At 36.0% G+C, this 17,827-nt stretch overlaps 1 protein-coding gene across 1 annotated transcript; it reads left to right on the top strand.

Moving 5' to 3' along the window:
* The first annotated feature begins 393 nt into the window (after positions 1–393).
* On the top strand, positions 394–2,048 carry LOC132612276 (uncharacterized). The gene is made up of 5 exons (XM_060326577.1): positions 394–723; positions 817–944; positions 1,027–1,515; positions 1,596–1,728; positions 1,857–2,048. The coding sequence occupies exons 1-5, from the start codon at positions 394–396 to the stop codon at positions 2,046–2,048; spliced, it is 1,272 nt and encodes a 423-aa protein (XP_060182560.1).
* The last annotated feature ends 15,779 nt before the right edge of the window (positions 2,049–17,827 follow it).

Genomic DNA, 17,827 nt, shown 5'->3' with positions numbered 1-17,827 from the left:
AACTAGTGATCAGAGAAGATATAGTAAAAATTAAATAACAGTTCTTTTAGGAGAACCCTTCTGAAGAAAATAGAATGGTGATGCTAAGGGCTCAAGTTGAACTTAAACTGTATCTTCACTATGAGGAAGAATTCTGGAGGCAAAAAGCTGGGATGGACTTTTTCTCAGAAGGTGATAAAAATACAAATTTTTTGCATAGTTTGGTAAAAGGAAGAAGGAAAAGAATCCAGATCAAGAGGATTCAAGATGCTGATGGAAATTGGTTAGAGGATGCTGATAGAGTTGCTGGTGAAGCTGTTAACTTTTTTCATAAGCAATTTACTCATGAGGAGGTTCGTGAAGACTCCAATTATTAATTATCATATTCCTGAACTGATTAGAGGGGAGGATAATATGCTACTTGCTGAACAACCTACTATGGAGGAAGTACAGAAGACAGTGTTTGAATTAAATGGAGATAGTACTTGTGGACCTGATGGATTTTCTGCTATTTTTTATCAGAAGTGTTGGGAAGTGATCAAGGCTAATGTATTTAATGTTGTTAAATCTTTCTTTGATGGTCAGACTCTTCCCAAGTCAATCACTCACACTAATCTAGTATTGTTGCCAAAGAAGAATGTTGTTGAGTCTTTCTCTGATATGAGACCTATAAGTCTTAGCAACTTTATTAATAAGGTCATATCTAGAGTAGTTCATAATAGATTGGACAAATTACTTACAAGGGTGATATCTCCAAATCAATAAGATTTTGTCAAGGGCAGGAATGTATTGTTTACAAAAGAAATTGTAACTGATATAAGGTTATATCTCTATAAGGTGATGATGGAGATTGGATTTTCTGGAGCTTTCATTGATCTTATATGGATATTGTTGGCAAATAATTGGTATTCGGTGCTTTTAAATGGCCAGGCACATGGTTTCTTTCACTCTACAAGTGGTGTCAAGTAGGGTGACCCACTCTCTCCTGCTCTTTTCATCATAGCTGCAGAAGTTCTTTCGAGAGCCTTAAACTCTTTGTTTGATCAGCCTGATTTTGTTGGTTATGGGATGCCAAAATGGAGTGCTGAGCTTGTATCATCTGGCATATGCAAATGATACAATCATCTTTTCTGCTGCAGACTACTACTCTTTATATATGATAGTGGATACTCTTCAAGAATATGAGAAGATATCTGGACGGCTGATAAATAAGAGGAAAAGTTCTTTTTATATGTTCAGCAAAGTTTCAAATGAGTTGAGTCAACAGGTTGCAGCAGTAACAGGATTTGTGAGAGGGAAATTTCCTTTTACATATCTTGGAGTACCAATTACTCATGCCAGGAAAAGGAAAGTGGACTATACTGAGTTATTGAAGAAAGTCAAAGACAAGTTGCAAACTTGGAAAGGAAAGTTACTGTCTTATGGTGGAAAAGCAGTTTTGATTACAAGTGTTCTTCAAAGTATTCCAATTCATGTTCTATCTTCCATAAGGCCTCCTAAATGTGTTATTAAAGAACTACACAAGATCTTTGCAAGGTTCTTTTGGAATAATAAGCAGGAAGGAAAAAGTAGACACTGGTCATCTTGGCTTAACATGTGCTTTCCTAAACATAAAGGAGGATTGGGATTCAGGTCATTTATGACATGTCAAAGCCTTATGTACTAATCTTTGGTGGAAGTTTAGAACCACTAGTTCACTTTGGGCTAATTTTGATGTGGAACAAATATTGTAAGAAGAAAATTCCTCAGGTGGTTCAATGGAAGGGAGGCTCACAAGTGTGGAAGATGATGTTGAAAGCAAGGAAAGTATTGAGCAGGAAATCTGGTAGGAGCCAAAGATTGGAAGTTCTAACATCTGGTTTGATAATTGGACAAAGTTAGGTGCTCTCAGCTATGTGGTTCCCCAGTCCTGGCATATCAATGATCATGCTGAAGATGTTTCTAAGCTTATTTCAAATGGAAGATGGGATATTAACAAACTCATGCAGCTATTTCCTGAAGATTTAGTGCAGCATATAACACAGGAAATTGATATTAAATATGCATCAAATGAATGGGACAGATCTTAGTCGATGATGAAAAGTACAGGAAGGTTTACAGTAAGTAGTGCATGGGAGCTATTGAGACAAAAAGCTAACGTAACAATGCCATTTCAGAATATATGGATTAAAGGTGTGCCTTTTAAAATTTCATTCTTCTTGTGGAGATTGTGGAAGTTTAAAGTGCCAATTGATGATGTGGTGGAAAGTATTGGCATTCCTATAGTTTCAAAGTGTTGTTGCTGCTATATTGCTCAAAATGAGTCTATTAACCATCTGTTTCTGTATGGAGATTTTGCTACCAAGGTATGGAGAGTCTTTAATGCAGGGGTTGGATTGAGCATGAATTGTAGTCAGGTGAAACATGCTATTAGAAGTTGGTGGGAAGCAAAATGCCATTACAAACTCAAGATGATATACAAAGCAGTTCCTGCATTCATTGTATGGCAAATATTGAAGTGGAGAAACAATAAACTACATGATGGCAATATGAATCTGAATAGAGTGATATATGAAAAAAATCTGAACATTTACATGTCATGTAAAGTTCAATTTCCTGGGCTAAATATTCCATCTAGATGGCATCAGATTATTCAGTTTTCTAAAGGGTATAAACCAACTGTTATTTGCAGAGTTATTAAATGGATGAGACCTGCATCTGCAATCTACAAGTGTAATACTTATGGAGAACTAAAGGAAATCCAGGACCAAGTTCTACTGCATTTTGTATCAAAAATGAAGATGGTGATTTGGTGTATGCAGCTGCTAAAACTCTAATTGATTGATCAAATATAGTTACTGAGGCTGTGGCTATTAGAATTGGACTGATGTACTGTGTGGATAAGCAACTCTTTCCATTGACGATAGAGACTGATTCCATGACTATGAAGATGATTATCAATGTTGAATGGAAGATCCCTTGGAGCATCTCAATGTTGGTGGATGATATCAAAATGTTGATGGAAGATCAAAGAGTGACTGTGGTGCATATACACAGAGAAGGAAATGGACTTGCAGACCTTTTCACTAACTTTGTTTTTAATTTTGCATGTGCTGTTCAGTTCCATAATTTTCAGGAACTACCAAGTCAAGCTAAGAAGATTCTAAATTTGGAAAAAATAGGAATTCCTAACTTGAGAGTAAGAACTATACAAGACAAAGACCAGATTGAAGTCCGTGATACTAGAAGTAAAAGCCATTGCTAAGTATAGAATTTCAACAGAATGTGAGCTATTACAGCATATGTATTAGGGTTGTATTAGTGTGCTTCTCATACTCATTCCTTAATATAAATGCTGTGATATTCATGATATATGTAGCAGACTATACTGGTTATGGATCAAGCAAGATAATGGCCTAGTTTTCATGCAGAAGGTGATATATACAACAATATACAGCTACTTTCAAGCTTGCCTAAAGAATGATTCATATGACTTGATACTTTCCACCTGTGAGACTTTGAAGGTGTGATAGAATTTATCAAGCCAAGGCTCTTGGATTCTAGTTGGTGATAATCTGTTGATGTCTACTTCTGCTGGCCATACTCCACTAGTTTTTCCTTTGTTTTCTTTTATTTTTTTATTTAGATCAATCTTGTTGGATTGATCCTTTTTCTTTTCTTATTTTCTCTTCTTTGCTTTTAGCTGGATCAATCTCTTCTGGATTGATTTGTACATATTTTCTTTATCAATAAAATTCCACCTTTGTGGTGGCCTTTACTCAAAAAAATAAATAATAAAGTGTTGTATTGTAGTTGTTGAGTTTATGGACTGTTTTGAACATGTTGTAGCCGTGTTAGTGGGCTAATTTCCATGTATATAGATGGTATCTAATGTTTTTGGTGTGTTGATGAAATTATGCACCTTGATTGGGAAGAAAGGAAGTGTATATTGTTATTTTATGTTGATAAACATTGTGTGGGATGTTTTATGAAATACTTTGGTATTGATGATGATGTTGTTGGTGTTAGTGTTGTTGTTGTTGTTGTTATTTTGGTTGTCAGTGTTGTGATTTCGGGCTAGGGATATAAACAAGGGAGATATTGCCCAAATTTCGGCAGATTCTAAAGGTGTTTAATTTGAAGGCTTAAGATAAGCAAATGACGATAAGCCTAATAATAATATGAATTCTCTTGAATGTAGATTTACAAGCTTTGGAGGATAAGCATTAAGTAGTTAAGGAGACCAAAAAGGTATGTTAAGGCCAAATCCCTTTCTTTCTAAAAGGCATGATTCTTTTCTTATGAATCCACACATGTTTTCCGTAACATTCTTATTCCCAAAAGTTAGAAGTTCATGATTCTTAGATTTTCTTATGATGCGAAAGATAAGTATGTTCCATGATGATATTGATGATGATTCCATTTTCTGAGATTCCAAAACTTATGAATTTGATGCTATTATGAGATTATTGAGCTTATTCATGATTTCCTTGATTTTATCCGTTGTTGTTGATCTCACCTCATAATACTTGTTCCTTCGAGGTGAGATATAGTGATGATGATAATTCCATTTCCAATGCTATCCAAGTTCATCGTTCTTGATACTCTCATGACACTATTGATTTCAGCTTACGATAGTTGATCCTCTAAGGAAAGATATGGTGATAATGATAATGCTGATGATCATGTGTCTTTAGTTATGTACACTTATATATGTATATATATAGTCATGTGTGACACTGAGTCCCAAAAGGCCCAGGTATAGATATGATCAAGTCCCGAAAGGGCCGAGTACAGTTATGAGCGAGTCCCGAAAGGGCCTAGTACAGATATGAGCGAGTCCCGAAAGGGCCGGGTACAGATATGATCGAGTCCTGAAAGGGATGGGTACAGATATGACCGAGTCCCGAAGGGGCCGGGTACAGATATTACCGAGTCCTACTATGGCAGGGTACCGATATTGTATAGGTATGTATTTGAATATATGAAATGCTTCATCTAGAAAAAGGTTAAGTAAGCATGATAAATGTCTTAAAGGGTATCATGAGGTATAAACGGTTCCTTTATCTTACGTTATTCTTTGTGTTTCTATCATGTTACTATTCATGCCTTACATACTCAGTACATTATTCGTACTAATGTCCTTTCTTGTGGACGCTGCGTTCATGCCTGCAGGTAGACAGGTAGACAGACCAGGCCCTTATGAGTTTCATCAGTGGAGTCTCAGGAGTCCTCCATTTGTTTCGGAGCTGCAGTCTATTGGTATTGGTCTTTATGGTCACTTGTATTCTATGTAGAGGCTCGTAGACATGTGTGTACAGTTAAGACTTTTCATAACCCAACCGGTTCATATCGTTGTACAATATTTTAGTAGCTTTGTCGGCTGGTGATGATGGGCATAATTATTGAAGATTATATAGAGATGTGCTGTTACGTTGTGATATATGTCCTTACAGATTATGATATCCATGAGTTATCTTGATGGTCCACCCATAAATGATTATGAGAAATATGTTTAGAGGTGCTCGGTGTGTTAGCTCTGGGTGCCCATCATGGCCCTCTGGTTGGGTCGTGACAAAAGTGGTATCAGAGCAGTTCGTCCTAGGGTCTGTTTACGAGCCGTGTCCAATAGAGTCTTGTTTATGGATGTGAAGAGCGCCACACTAATAAACAAAAGGCTGCAGTGCAATTAGGAACCATTGACCATTCCTTCTCATCTTAGATCATGTCGTAGAGCTAAATTATAGGATGTGATGTCCCTGATTATAATCCCAAATATTTTGATTGTGGATAAGCAGTTGGTTATGCCGCTATGAAGTAATTGATGAGAATTGAAGTTGTTACTCCGAAAGGTGTTTTTCCTGCCTTATTGATACTGATAGACTTTGATATAATAACTTGAGCTAGATGTTACGGGTAATTGTGATCACCCTGTGAGGCATTGGATATGTTTTTTAGGTTGTGTGCAGGAAGGAGGCAGTAAGAAGTATAGAGGAAACTCTGCTGAAATATTTACCAAACTGAATTGTTTAAATGTCTATGCTATAGAGAAAGAATGAAGGGAAAATGTGACCATCAGATGTCTGGTAAGTTATGATTGAATGAATAATTATGAGACGCTTTCAAAGAGAAGTTTTAGAATGATTTTAATTTAATTTAAGGAAAGAACCCTGGAGGGGAAAAATGATTAGTACTTAAAGGAGTTGGAATGAGTGCATTCGAGATTTCGGAGAATTGAGATTTATTGAAGATATAGAGAAAGTTGACACTAAGAATTTAAATGTAGTATTATGATTTATAGATTGGTGAGTAAGAGAAAACGAAAAGATATTGATATCGGAAAGGAAGTTAGCGAGTAGGGGAAAGTTTTACTCTAGAAGTTTATACATATACATAAGATCAGGATGGATTGATGACAGGCACACAGACTCGTTTTATTAGACTTTCCTATATGATATGGGTTTACATTGGGATTTAGAAGTCACCAGTCATTCGACTTCAAGGGGATTCTGAGTATTTGATGGTTGGTACTATTTTGAGAATCATTAAGGCCAAGTTACTTCGGGTAATGACGACCTTGAACTCAAGAATGAGTACTAGTTAGGTAAGTTAGATTGCAATTATGATTGTCTTCTAGATTGCTTATATAACTTCTAAATGTGATGTTGCTTGGCCGATGAAGGAAGTAGAGATTGTATCAACCTTAGGAATATATGGTGTATTTCTAGCTAATCCTTATAAGAAGGATTCACCCCATATTTTTTTTTTCAGACGAGTGTTGTGAAGGTTAGTTGATGGTAGAGAAATTAGGTGCGATGTTGGTTTACGTGTAAGGAGAGAAGAGAGTAGGTGTACAAGTGAAGATAAAATATCGCAAGGATCGATTCGTTTGCCACAGGAAAGTAAAAGATGCGAGGTTGATTATTTTATATAAAGAGATAGGGTACAAGTATGAGTAAAGATTTTTAAGTATAGTTATATCGCCAGGATTCACATTTAGCACATAGAAAGATATGCTAGGAAGACCTACAGATTTAGACATACGAAAAAGAATATGAGAAACCAGAATAGTCGAGTGAAATTAGGAGCATGTGAGCTTTACAACAAGGATTCCGAAAGAATCTCTATGTATGAGTCTAGCTAGCTGGGCGAAAAGAGAGGGGAGATGTATTAAAGCCACAAATTCAAGACAAAATCAAATGAAAATGGGATATCTTGCAAGAAAAGGTGTTGAAAAGCAATAAAAAGATAAGTCACGAGTGGCTACATCGAGTATTATGTATATCCTTATGATTGAAGTTACGGCATGTTAAAAGTATTGATTGTGATGTATGTCAAAATTGAAGTAGCAAGCGCTACAGAGAGAATCAGGATTGGGTTTTCTCAGGAATTAAAGTCAGATAGCGGTAACGCGACCAAATGTGTAAGCACGAGTATTAGGAAAAACAAGGTTATGATATCATGAAGAGGAGAGAAACTTGGAAAAAGAAAACGTATACCCATTGAGGGTCAGAAAATATATATTTGACGAAAAGGTTAGGATGAAAGCAGGAAAGCAGAAGATAGGATCAAATTTAAATAAATCAACGGGAGATAAAGTAATGTTGTACGTGACAAAGGATGAACGTGAGGACCTCGAAACTAACCTATATGTTTTCACAACTAGAACCAAGAAGGTTGTAAATAATGAACAAAGGTGCATCCTTGAGAAGAAATAAACAGATCTTATGAGAGTGACGAGGAAATTTTAAACTCCTGAGAATTAACCAGGAGGATGGATGTGAACCCATGATTGGTATGCCTATTTAAGTGGAGCAAGTACCTCAAGAAGAGATTTTCAGCATCAAAAGGGATTTGCACATGAAAAGAAACACTCCAAGGTCTCCTGAGCTAAGAGTAAAGAATGACTAATGGAAACAGGCGTTTTACAAGTAAAAGAAAGCAAAAGAAACTATGAGGACTAAAGGAAGGAGGAGGTGTCTGCGAAATGGTTAAAGGGAATTATGTGGCCGCCGACAACAAGGAGAAGGTTAATGAGTCAGAAGGCGGGAAATTACTCATTCAAATGTGCATGTCATGATAACTAACTCAAACATTTTTCAAAAATTACTTTTTTTTAGCAAAGGATGAAAAAAATCATGATCAACAATCGCGAATTTTTTTTACTTTAAGATAAGTTCATCTTTCAAAACTATCGAATCAAAGAGGATGGGATCCAAGAAAGCAGCCAAGCCGACAAAACAAAGACGCCACATAATACAACAACGTGGATCAACCTTATAGGAAACTAACATTTTTTGATACAGGTCTCCAATGTCGTTAGGAGGACGACCATTTATTGCTAACCCGTTTGTTCGTAATGATAAAGCAGGAAAAGCAACTTATCAGAGGAAAATCTTGACCACAATCAAGTCGAAGAGGCTACACAAAAAGCAGAAGCGCCGCGAAGACGACCCAATCAAGCCAAAGGGCTATAAAAATAAGAATTGCCACAAGGGAAAATATCTAGCCAAAGGGGTTCTAAAGACAAGCAACGCAACAAGAGCAAATATCTAGCCAAGAGGGCTACAAAGGACAAAAAAGCCACCATGGCAAATATTTAGCCAAAAGGGCTACAAAATGACAAAATGCCACAAGGGCAAATATATAGCCAAGAAGGCTGCAAAGGACAAAAAATGGCAAATTTCTAGCCAAAAAGGCTACAAAATGACAAAATGCCATAAGGATGACAATCAGGCCAAAAGGGTCACAAAAGAAACAAACGACATATCTGACCGAGAGGGTCATAATCGACATAAAGGAAGAAAGAAAGACGATCTAGCCAATGGGGCCATATCTGTCATTTGCATGCCAAGAGGGAAATTTCATTCAAACATTTGCATGCCAAGAGGGTTATTTCATACAAACACTGCTAAGAGGGCTATTCATATAAACTGCTAATAAGACCATACATACAAACTGCCAAGAGGTCCTTTCATATGAACTGCCGAGAGGGCCATTAATATAAACTATCAAGAGGGCCATTCATAAAAACTACCAAGAGGGCCATTCATACAAACTGCCAAAAACACCATTCATATAAAATGCCGAGAGAGCCATTCATATAAACTGCCGAGAGGGCCATTCATACAAACTACCGAGAGGGGCATTCATATAAACTACCGAGAGAGCCATTCATACAAACTGCCGAGAGGGCCATTCATACAAAAACTACCAAGAGGGCCATTCATACAAATTATTGGGCCATTCATATAAACACTGCCAAGAGGGCCATTCATATAAACTACTGAGGGAGCCATTCATACAAACTGCTAAGAGGGTCATTCATAGAAACTGCGAAAAGGGCCATTCATACAAACTACCAAGAAGGTCGTTCATATAAACTGCCACAAGGGTCGTTCATATAAAAATGGCCATTCATATAAACTGTCGAGAGGACCATACATACAAACTGCCGAAAAGGCCATTCATACAAACTTCCAAGAGGGTCATTCATACAAACACTGCTAAGAGGACCACTCATACAAACTGCCGAGAGGGCCATTTATACAAATTACCAAGAGGGCCATCTCATTCAAATAATGATCGGAGGAGGTCAAACAAAATCATACAAATGCCAAGAGGGTCAGTTCATGTAAACAAAGACCGGGGGAGGTTAGATGAATCGAACAAAACCAAGAAGGCCATAACATCACAAACCATACTTGGGTGGGAAAGACAAAACAAAGACCAAGAGGTCAACCACAATGTTACCCAGTAGATGGAAGTAGGTTGGCACTTGCTAAGGAGAGGAGCATGCTGATCAAACCAGACCCAGACGCATACAGAGCAAACATAGAACTTTTTCTTATGCAGACGGTCAAGATAGGGTGCCCATGAGTGTCAAGCTCTCCGTCCCGGAATTGGAAGACCGCTCCACCTTGTGCTCAGTCGCACAAATTTGATTTTTGATTGCTTACATTATTTGCTTTCTTTTAAAAATTACCCCAATCGGTCGGGCACACAACGGAAGACACAAAGGCATTCCCGCATAAGGGATACCCTGTTCCTCCTATTGAGTCGAACTACAAATGACTCCAAAACTAGGATATGTAGGCGGACTCAATACCAGAGAGTCAGTCACACTCCAACAAACCACTCCAGATTTCTCAGTTTTGACATTGAAAATTCGAAATTTATTTGAATTAGCATTTAGAAGTCAAATTACAAATGGCCTGAATTCTCATATAGCCTGAGATATGTAGAAAACTCAAAGACCAGGGTCCGAATAAAAATTTGAAATTGCATAAAAAAAAGAGAAGTATTTTGAAATTTGGTTGGCCAAAATCAGGTATGTCAAATTTCGACGATCAGGGATGGGCTTGCCACCTCGAACAGCGAAGGGGTTGTTGTTGACATCTAATTTTAATCCTCCAATAATTTTAATTAATTATCCGGAGATCTTGGATCTGAAACAGTGTGAAATATGTATTTGTATAAATCAAAATGATCTTTACTAAATTATTTCGATAATATTTTGACATTTCATTTGGAAAAATAATTTCAAATATTATTGTATGTCATTTAAAAGTATTATGCATATTTTCCTATCAATACTAAAGTATTTATCGAGTTAATTCAAAATAGTTCAAAATAATTATCCAATTAATTGTTTAAATTATTAAATACCAAAGTATTTTGCTCTGTTAATTCAAGAAAATTAGTAATTAAATAAGATAATCAATTTGCATCTCAATTTTACGATTTGCATAATACTTTTGCATAGTCGATTAATTGTTATGTGGTAATTATGGCTATGATTGAAATAGCCAATTGCATGAACAAGGTCATTTAAGCTTATAATTGCAAAATTAGCAAGTTTATGCATATGGCTGTATTTTAAATTAATTAATTAATTTTTAATGTGGTCATAATTGGAATGTTCAATTAATGGACACATTAAAATTTTTGGCTATTTGTTAAATTGCATATATATCGTTCCATGCATACACATGTACACATGAATATATGCGTGTATATGCATGTATATTATGTATATGAATGGATAAGTTGGGCCCTTTTCAGTTATTCTAAAAAATGACCAAGCCCGATCCAATTTCAGGCCAGACCCGGCCCAATCCTACTTTCTTTTCAATACAATACATATGTATATACACAAACAGACCTCAAAGGTCTGATGTGTTACGAAACAAGGGTTTCAAGAGAAACCCTAGGCACCGCCTTGAAACTCTCTCACTCTCTCATGTCACAATTTGCCTGAAAATGGTAAAGTCTCAGGCACGCATTACTTTATTCAGCTGTGGTTCAACCAAATTGGGCAAAGCAATTAATGCTTTGCCCTCTCCCCACCATAGTGCAACAAAACACGGTATAAAACCCTGATCTCTCTCTCTCTCTCTTTTACTTTTTCAGTAATCCACAGTCAACAAGGACAAAGCCCTTAATTAGCTTTGCTATGCGTTTCAATGAAATTCCTATTGGTTTGCAGATATTGACACGTATTAAAGATGATCCTTGAAAATTTACATTGTCCCTCATCGATTACAAACCAGAAAATTGGGGTTTTAGGGTTCTATATAAAGAACCACATATTCGACTATTTCACACACCTTACAAGTCTCAAAATTTTGAAATTATGTAAATATTTTTCGAATAGAGCAAAAATACCCAATTTACCTAGGATTTTAGCATTTGCTGAGACCTTTAATTAATTGTGTTTTCTAGTCTAAAATCTCATTTTTCTTTTGTGACTGAGTTGGGGCGTTGAGGAACAAGGATCACAAACTTCCAATCTCGACAAAGGGCTGCACTTGAAAAGGTAAAGTTTATTCATTTAAGTTATTTTTTGCTTGTGCTTTAGTCTGTTTTCATGTCTATTTTGTTTAGTAGTTAGATTAGCTTGGTTTAGTTATTAATGGGTATTTATGTGTTTATTTTAGTTTAGTTTAGATTATGTTTAGTATGTTCTTAGTAATATTTGTGCTTAGTTTAGATTAATTTAGATTTAATTATCTGGATCAATTAACTTGTTTATTTTTATGTGTTAGTTAGCATGCCTATAGGCTTTGTTTGATTTAACTAGTGTCTAATCATGTGAGTTCTTTAATCTGCTGGTACATTAGAATGCTTAGTTAAACCAGTGTTCAACTATATGATTAGAGTCCTCATTTGCATCTTTAGTATTTGCTATACCTACCTTATTATATGTTGATAATCTAGTTGTATGCCTAAACTACAAACTGATTAGTATGAGTTATCCAGTTTAGACTGGGGTTTTGGTTATTTATAGAAGCTTACATTATTATGCTCTGTTGAATGTGAATTTGTTAGGTATCAAGTTTGACTATCATGATATGAATAGCCTCCATGATCAATTTTGCTTAAGTAATCTGATGATAGACTAAGTGTATGTGAAGATGATGAGCTATAAGTTTTGAGTTTTTAGGTATACACGGCCTAAACATATACCCCTTTGACTTGAGTTAAGTTGTTAAAAATTTGTTTCAAGCCTGTGATAGCATGTACATGTCCCCAGGAGTTTCTCTCTAGGTTTGTAGGTCTATCTAGTTCTAAGGAGTATTTTTGCACCTTTGTCTGATTTCAATAAGCATATACATGTCTTTCATGCCTAAGAATTTTCTTAGTGTATCTGATATTGTACTATCATGATTTTTTCAATAAGGTTGGTAGTCTGAAACAGTTAAAACACAATGGAAAATAAAAAATGGACTTGAGTATGTTAAATTGATTCCATAGAGTTCGTTTGGGATAAAATAGAATGGTATATGATCACCTAAGTATAAAAGAGATTAAGAGGCAGTCACTTGGGAATGATAAAAGCAATGAGTGACTTAGCTAGGGTTAGGGAAAGACTTTGAGTTCACCCACTCAGCCTAAAACAACTGATTCTAAGCTGTCGGGGTTCCTCCTTGTTGAATCATGTTCATATGGGACCCTCAATGATTTGAGTAAGTAAAAAGAGGTAGGAATGCCATGTGAAAAAATGACATATTGAAATAAAGTATTGTTGTCTGTGTGCAAAGATGGTGCTGTACATGTGTAGTTTTTTTCCTCCTTCGTGTTTTTTGTGTTGTGTCCTGCTCTATTGCTTTCTTAATGATCTGGATTTGGTTGATGAAAGTGTTATTTTGGTCTCCTAAGGTAGTCTAGACTATAATATGTCCACACTTGGTTGTTTCATGCTTAAAACACTGTCAAGGTACCTTGGATTCTTTTAAGTTCTCCTTAGGTGTAAACAGAAAAAATGGAAGTGTAAAGCCAAAATCAATATGACCACTTTCTTTCTTTCCTCTTTCCTTTTTATGTGTCCCTTAGGATGTTGAATGGTCTGCTTGATTTAAACCTTGAAAGAAAATGTTCCCTCTGTCTGTGTGTATCCTTTGTCAACATAAGTGTCCACTTGATATCTTTGGAAATTTATAGAGTTCAAGTCCAGTACTGTATTTATTGGGTTCTATGCTTGAAAGATTAACTTTAAGTTTGCATTACATGTTGATGAGATGAGCATAATTTCATGGAATTTTTATGCCATTTCCCCTTAATAAATTGATAGTCCCCAAAGAATGAACCTGCTTAGTTTATTGATGTATGTCCTTTGTATAAGTGTGTTCGAGATTGATAAAAATGAATGCTATTGCTTGCTTCCTTACACTGCCTCTCTTCTCGTCCTTCCTTTCTGTTCTATATGATTATGACTGAATATACACCAAGTATATATAATATATATGTTCCTTATATACCCAGTATATATTGGGTTGTATATCATGTATACCCATGGTGTATCATGCTATTGTTATGGATTGAGATTGATATGAGTCGGATTGGGCCTATCCCATTAAACACCCTTTTCTCCTCATAGTTTATTTGGGCCTTGCCTTTGCTATTTACACATGTCTGTTTGATTGGGCCTACTGTTTTCTTTAAGATATGTTGGGTTTGTCTTTGTTGAGTCTTATTTTCTGGGCCTTTGCTGCGAACTTCAATATGATACAATGAAATACATTGGATATATACGTGATTGTGACTGAGTGTTTTAAATTCATATTAAGTTAATTGCTAAGTGTAGATACTCTTAAAACTCTATTTTCTTTTTCCCCTGCCTCTTTTGCCTGGATTTCGCAACGTGTGCTACTCAGGCTAAATTTCTATGAGCCACTGTTGGCCAGAGGCCCAACATCTTCTTCTTCATCGAGTTCGAACTTGCGAAGGTCCAACCATGGGTTAAAATGGTTTACTGGTGGGCTCGGTAGGTCCACTAGCCTTCCCTTCTTTATTTTTATTTATATGTATCTGTATGTAAGAATGCTTGTATAAATATTGGAACCCGAATGCTTAGAACTTAGACAAATCGCGTAGAATGCATTAGGAAACTTTCAAACGATTTTCAAATTAGACCCAACAAAGATAAATGTTGCATAAAACATGCCAAATGATTTTCTTTAAACTTGATAATATCTTTATAAATCGGAAACGAAACACGAGATATATTTATTGGTATATTGAAGTAAAAACGGAAACTATTTTGGATTTTTGCCTGGGACAAAAAGGATTGAAATGATTTTTGAGACTTAAAGGATCAAAAGGCTGATTTCATGAAATAGTATTATAGACCCAAAAAATGGATTTCAAAATGGGGAAAGACTTAAGTATTTTCAAATCTTTTAGGGCCATGCCCAAACCTTAAGTCATTCAAACAAAGGAGATATACTTGAACTTTAGTTTGAAACGGGGTTTTAACTGGAATATGGTTTACCTTAAAAATAAATAAAGAAATTGAATTAAGTACTATGAGCCTTTTACATCTACTTGTATAAATCATGGTATATTTTCAAAAGAGATGCACTTATCTATTGCTAAATAAGCTTATAAGGACCAAAGACATGACATTGGACCAAAGAGTGGAACTCTACTTAAGAGGAATCTTAAGTGTGTTTTGGTTCGGAAATGAAATGACTTTAAACCCTTATACATATTTTTAAAATAAATCTAACTCTTTTTTTAATAAAGAAATTTTTGACAAAAGGGAAAATGTTTATGATATGACCTGATAGTTTTACAAGAAAGAAAACCATTTTAGCAAGTAATTACACTTAATCACACATTGAAGCTCGAAGGTCAAACGTATTCTATGGATCCTTAATACTAGGGTGCTTAAAATCTTCCCTAGGGGATCACTAGAACCCTTACCTCGAACTCTAGTTTTTAAAGAATTTTCTCTTGTTTGAATAACCCCTTTAACTTGGTTTTCATAATTTCCCTTAATAAATTAGGTGGCGACTCTAAAAATACAAAAATCCAAATAGAGTCCACAACCTTGAAGTAGCTTTTATGCCACGTGTAAAAGAGAAACCGTAACAATATCCCTAAGACAACTATCTGGATGCACTATGACCATTATGAGTTTCTAGTGATGTTCTTTGGGATGACCAATGCCCCAGCAGCTTTCATAGAGTTAATGAACGAAGTGTTCAAACCTTACTTGGGTTCCTTCGCCATTGTATTCATCGACGACATCTTGATATACTCTCATAGTAGTGAAGAGCACGGCACCCCTTGAGGATAGTTCTTGGAGTTCTGAAGGAGAAGACATTTTATACCAAGTTTTCGAAGTGCGAGTTATGGCATTGGTCGGTGGCATATTTGGGATAGGTAGTATCCAAGGATAGTATTATGGTAGCTCTTAAGAAGATTGAGGTAGTTTGGGATTTGGTTAGACCTGCTTCAGTCACCTAGATTCAGAGTTTCAATGCTCTTACAGGATATTACTGGTGTTTTAAGAAGGGGTTTTAATCCATTGCATCTGCATTGACTAAGTTGACTTAGAAGGAAGTGTTATTTCAGTAGTCTGATGAGTATGAGGCGAGCTTTCAAAAGTTCTAGACTTTATTGACTACGACTCCTATATTGACATTACTTGTAGAGGGAGAGGACTTTACAATGTATTGTGATGCTTCTCGGGTTCTTCGTTGCGTATTGATGCAGAAACACAAATTTATAGCTTATGCTTTGAGGAAATTGAAGGTGCATAAGAAGAAGTACCCACTCATAATTTGTAGTTGGCGGCGGTAGTGTTTTCTTTTAAGATTTGGAGGCATTATCTCTATGGGGTGCATTGTGAGGTGTTCACGGATCATCACAGTCTTTAGTATATATTCAGTCAGCGGGATACCAATTTGAGGCAACAGAGATGGTTGAAGTTTTTCAAGGATTATGAGATGATTATCCTTTATTACCCTGAATAGGCAATTGGGTTGGCTTATGCCTTGCATTGGAAGGCGGTGAATATGGGTAGTCTAGCTTTGTTATAGGTGGGGGAGAATCATTTGGCTCTGGATGTTCAGTCACTAGCCAAAAGTTTTGTTAAGCTTGATATTTCAGAAAGAGGTAGGGCTCTAGCTTGTGTTGAGGTGAGGTATTCTTAATTGGAGCATATTCGGGCTCAATAATTTGATGATGATAAATTATGCAAGATTCGGGATAAAGAAGCGAACCTAGTAGGTAAGAGCGTTCTGAGGATCAAAGGTCGTGCTTGTGTACCTTGGACGGGTGATTTGACTCACTTGATCATGGAGGAGGCCCACAGTTGGAGATATTCCATTCACCGGGGGCCTATTTAGATGTGTCATGATCTGAAGCAGTATTACTAGTTGTATTGGGTGAAAAATGACATAGTTGAGTTTGTGTCTCGGTGTTTGAATTGTCAACAAGTGAAGTATGAACACCAAAATCCTGGTGGTGTGATTTAGAGGGTGCCCATACTGGAGTGGAAGTGGGAGTGGTTCGCTATGGACTTTGTGGTAGGATTATCACGGACCTTTGGTACGTTTGATGCTACTTAGTTCTATTGACACCTAATTTTTGACCTTCCATAATTTATTTTAAGTGCTCGGAGTTCTTGATGATAACTAAAATCAGTTGCGCACCCTAAAGGGTCTAGGTAATTTTTATCGAATTATGTGGGAGAATATTTCACCCCTTTTAAATTGATAAAAAAAATCTCCAGGGTATTTTAAATTTTTGTGGAAATTAATGATATTCAGGGAATATTTTTATTGAAATTAATCAAAGGCAAAAAACCCTTTTGGATAATTATTTTCTTAATTTATTAACTAAAGGAAAATTAGATTAATGAGTAAATTTATTCCATCGTATTGTCCAAGGCACTTGATTAATTAAAAGAATTGACCATTTTACCCCTTAAATCTTGATTCTTTGTGTGTTTGCGTAGTTGCTTAATTGGTAAATTATCTGGTTAATTAATTTAAGACCAGTATCTGTAAAATGCTTTAAATAAGTAATGTTTTAAATAGACTAATAATTAGTTTTTTTCCCTGACCCTCCATATATATATATATATATATATATACACGCCATGTATATACCAATATAGGTATATACATGGTGCATATATATATATATATATATACACCAAGCCCACCATTTTCAAAATAAAAGGACCAGGCACAATCCAATATGGACCAAGACCTGGTCAATTAGTAGTTAAAAGAGAGGGAGTAATACTCCTCTCCTTCATTTTCAATCGAGACCCTAGGCGTCTTTTAGCAAAAAGAGAAGAGGGGAGGCGGCTAGGGGTAAAACTATCACTGTTCATCCAACTGCCCTGCCTCTTCTGGCCTTGTCCCATCGTATAGTTGAGTAGGTGGCATGACAGAGAGGACGAAGCATTAATGGCTTCATCCTTCACTCCATAAAATCCGACCAAACAGGCCTTTGAAGGTACAAACCCCCTTACCTTTTATATTTTCCGTTGTTATTATTGTGTTAAAGCATTATGTACCATTGATTTTAGTTTCTATCTTGAATCTGGACAGCGTATTGGGTTTTTGAG

Source organism: Lycium barbarum, chromosome 1, assembly GCF_019175385.1.
Source record: "Lycium barbarum isolate Lr01 chromosome 1, ASM1917538v2, whole genome shotgun sequence".
In the NCBI taxonomy this organism is placed as follows: Eukaryota; Viridiplantae; Streptophyta; class Magnoliopsida; order Solanales; family Solanaceae; genus Lycium; species Lycium barbarum.
This window is presented reverse-complemented; position numbering and strand designations above follow the sequence as displayed.

Bases quoted from the DNA above. Each gene is read 5' to 3' on its own strand.
- LOC132612276 (XM_060326577.1), top strand. From the start codon at position 394: ATGCTACTTGCTGAACAACCTACTATGGAGGAAGTACAGAAGACAGTG. The intron at 724-816 runs GTGATATCTCCA...TATCTCTATAAG, and splicing joins TGGACAAATTACTTACAAGG to GTGATGATGGAGATTGGATT. The intron at 945-1,026 runs GTAGGGTGACCC...TTGTTTGATCAG, and splicing joins CACTCTACAAGTGGTGTCAA to CCTGATTTTGTTGGTTATGG.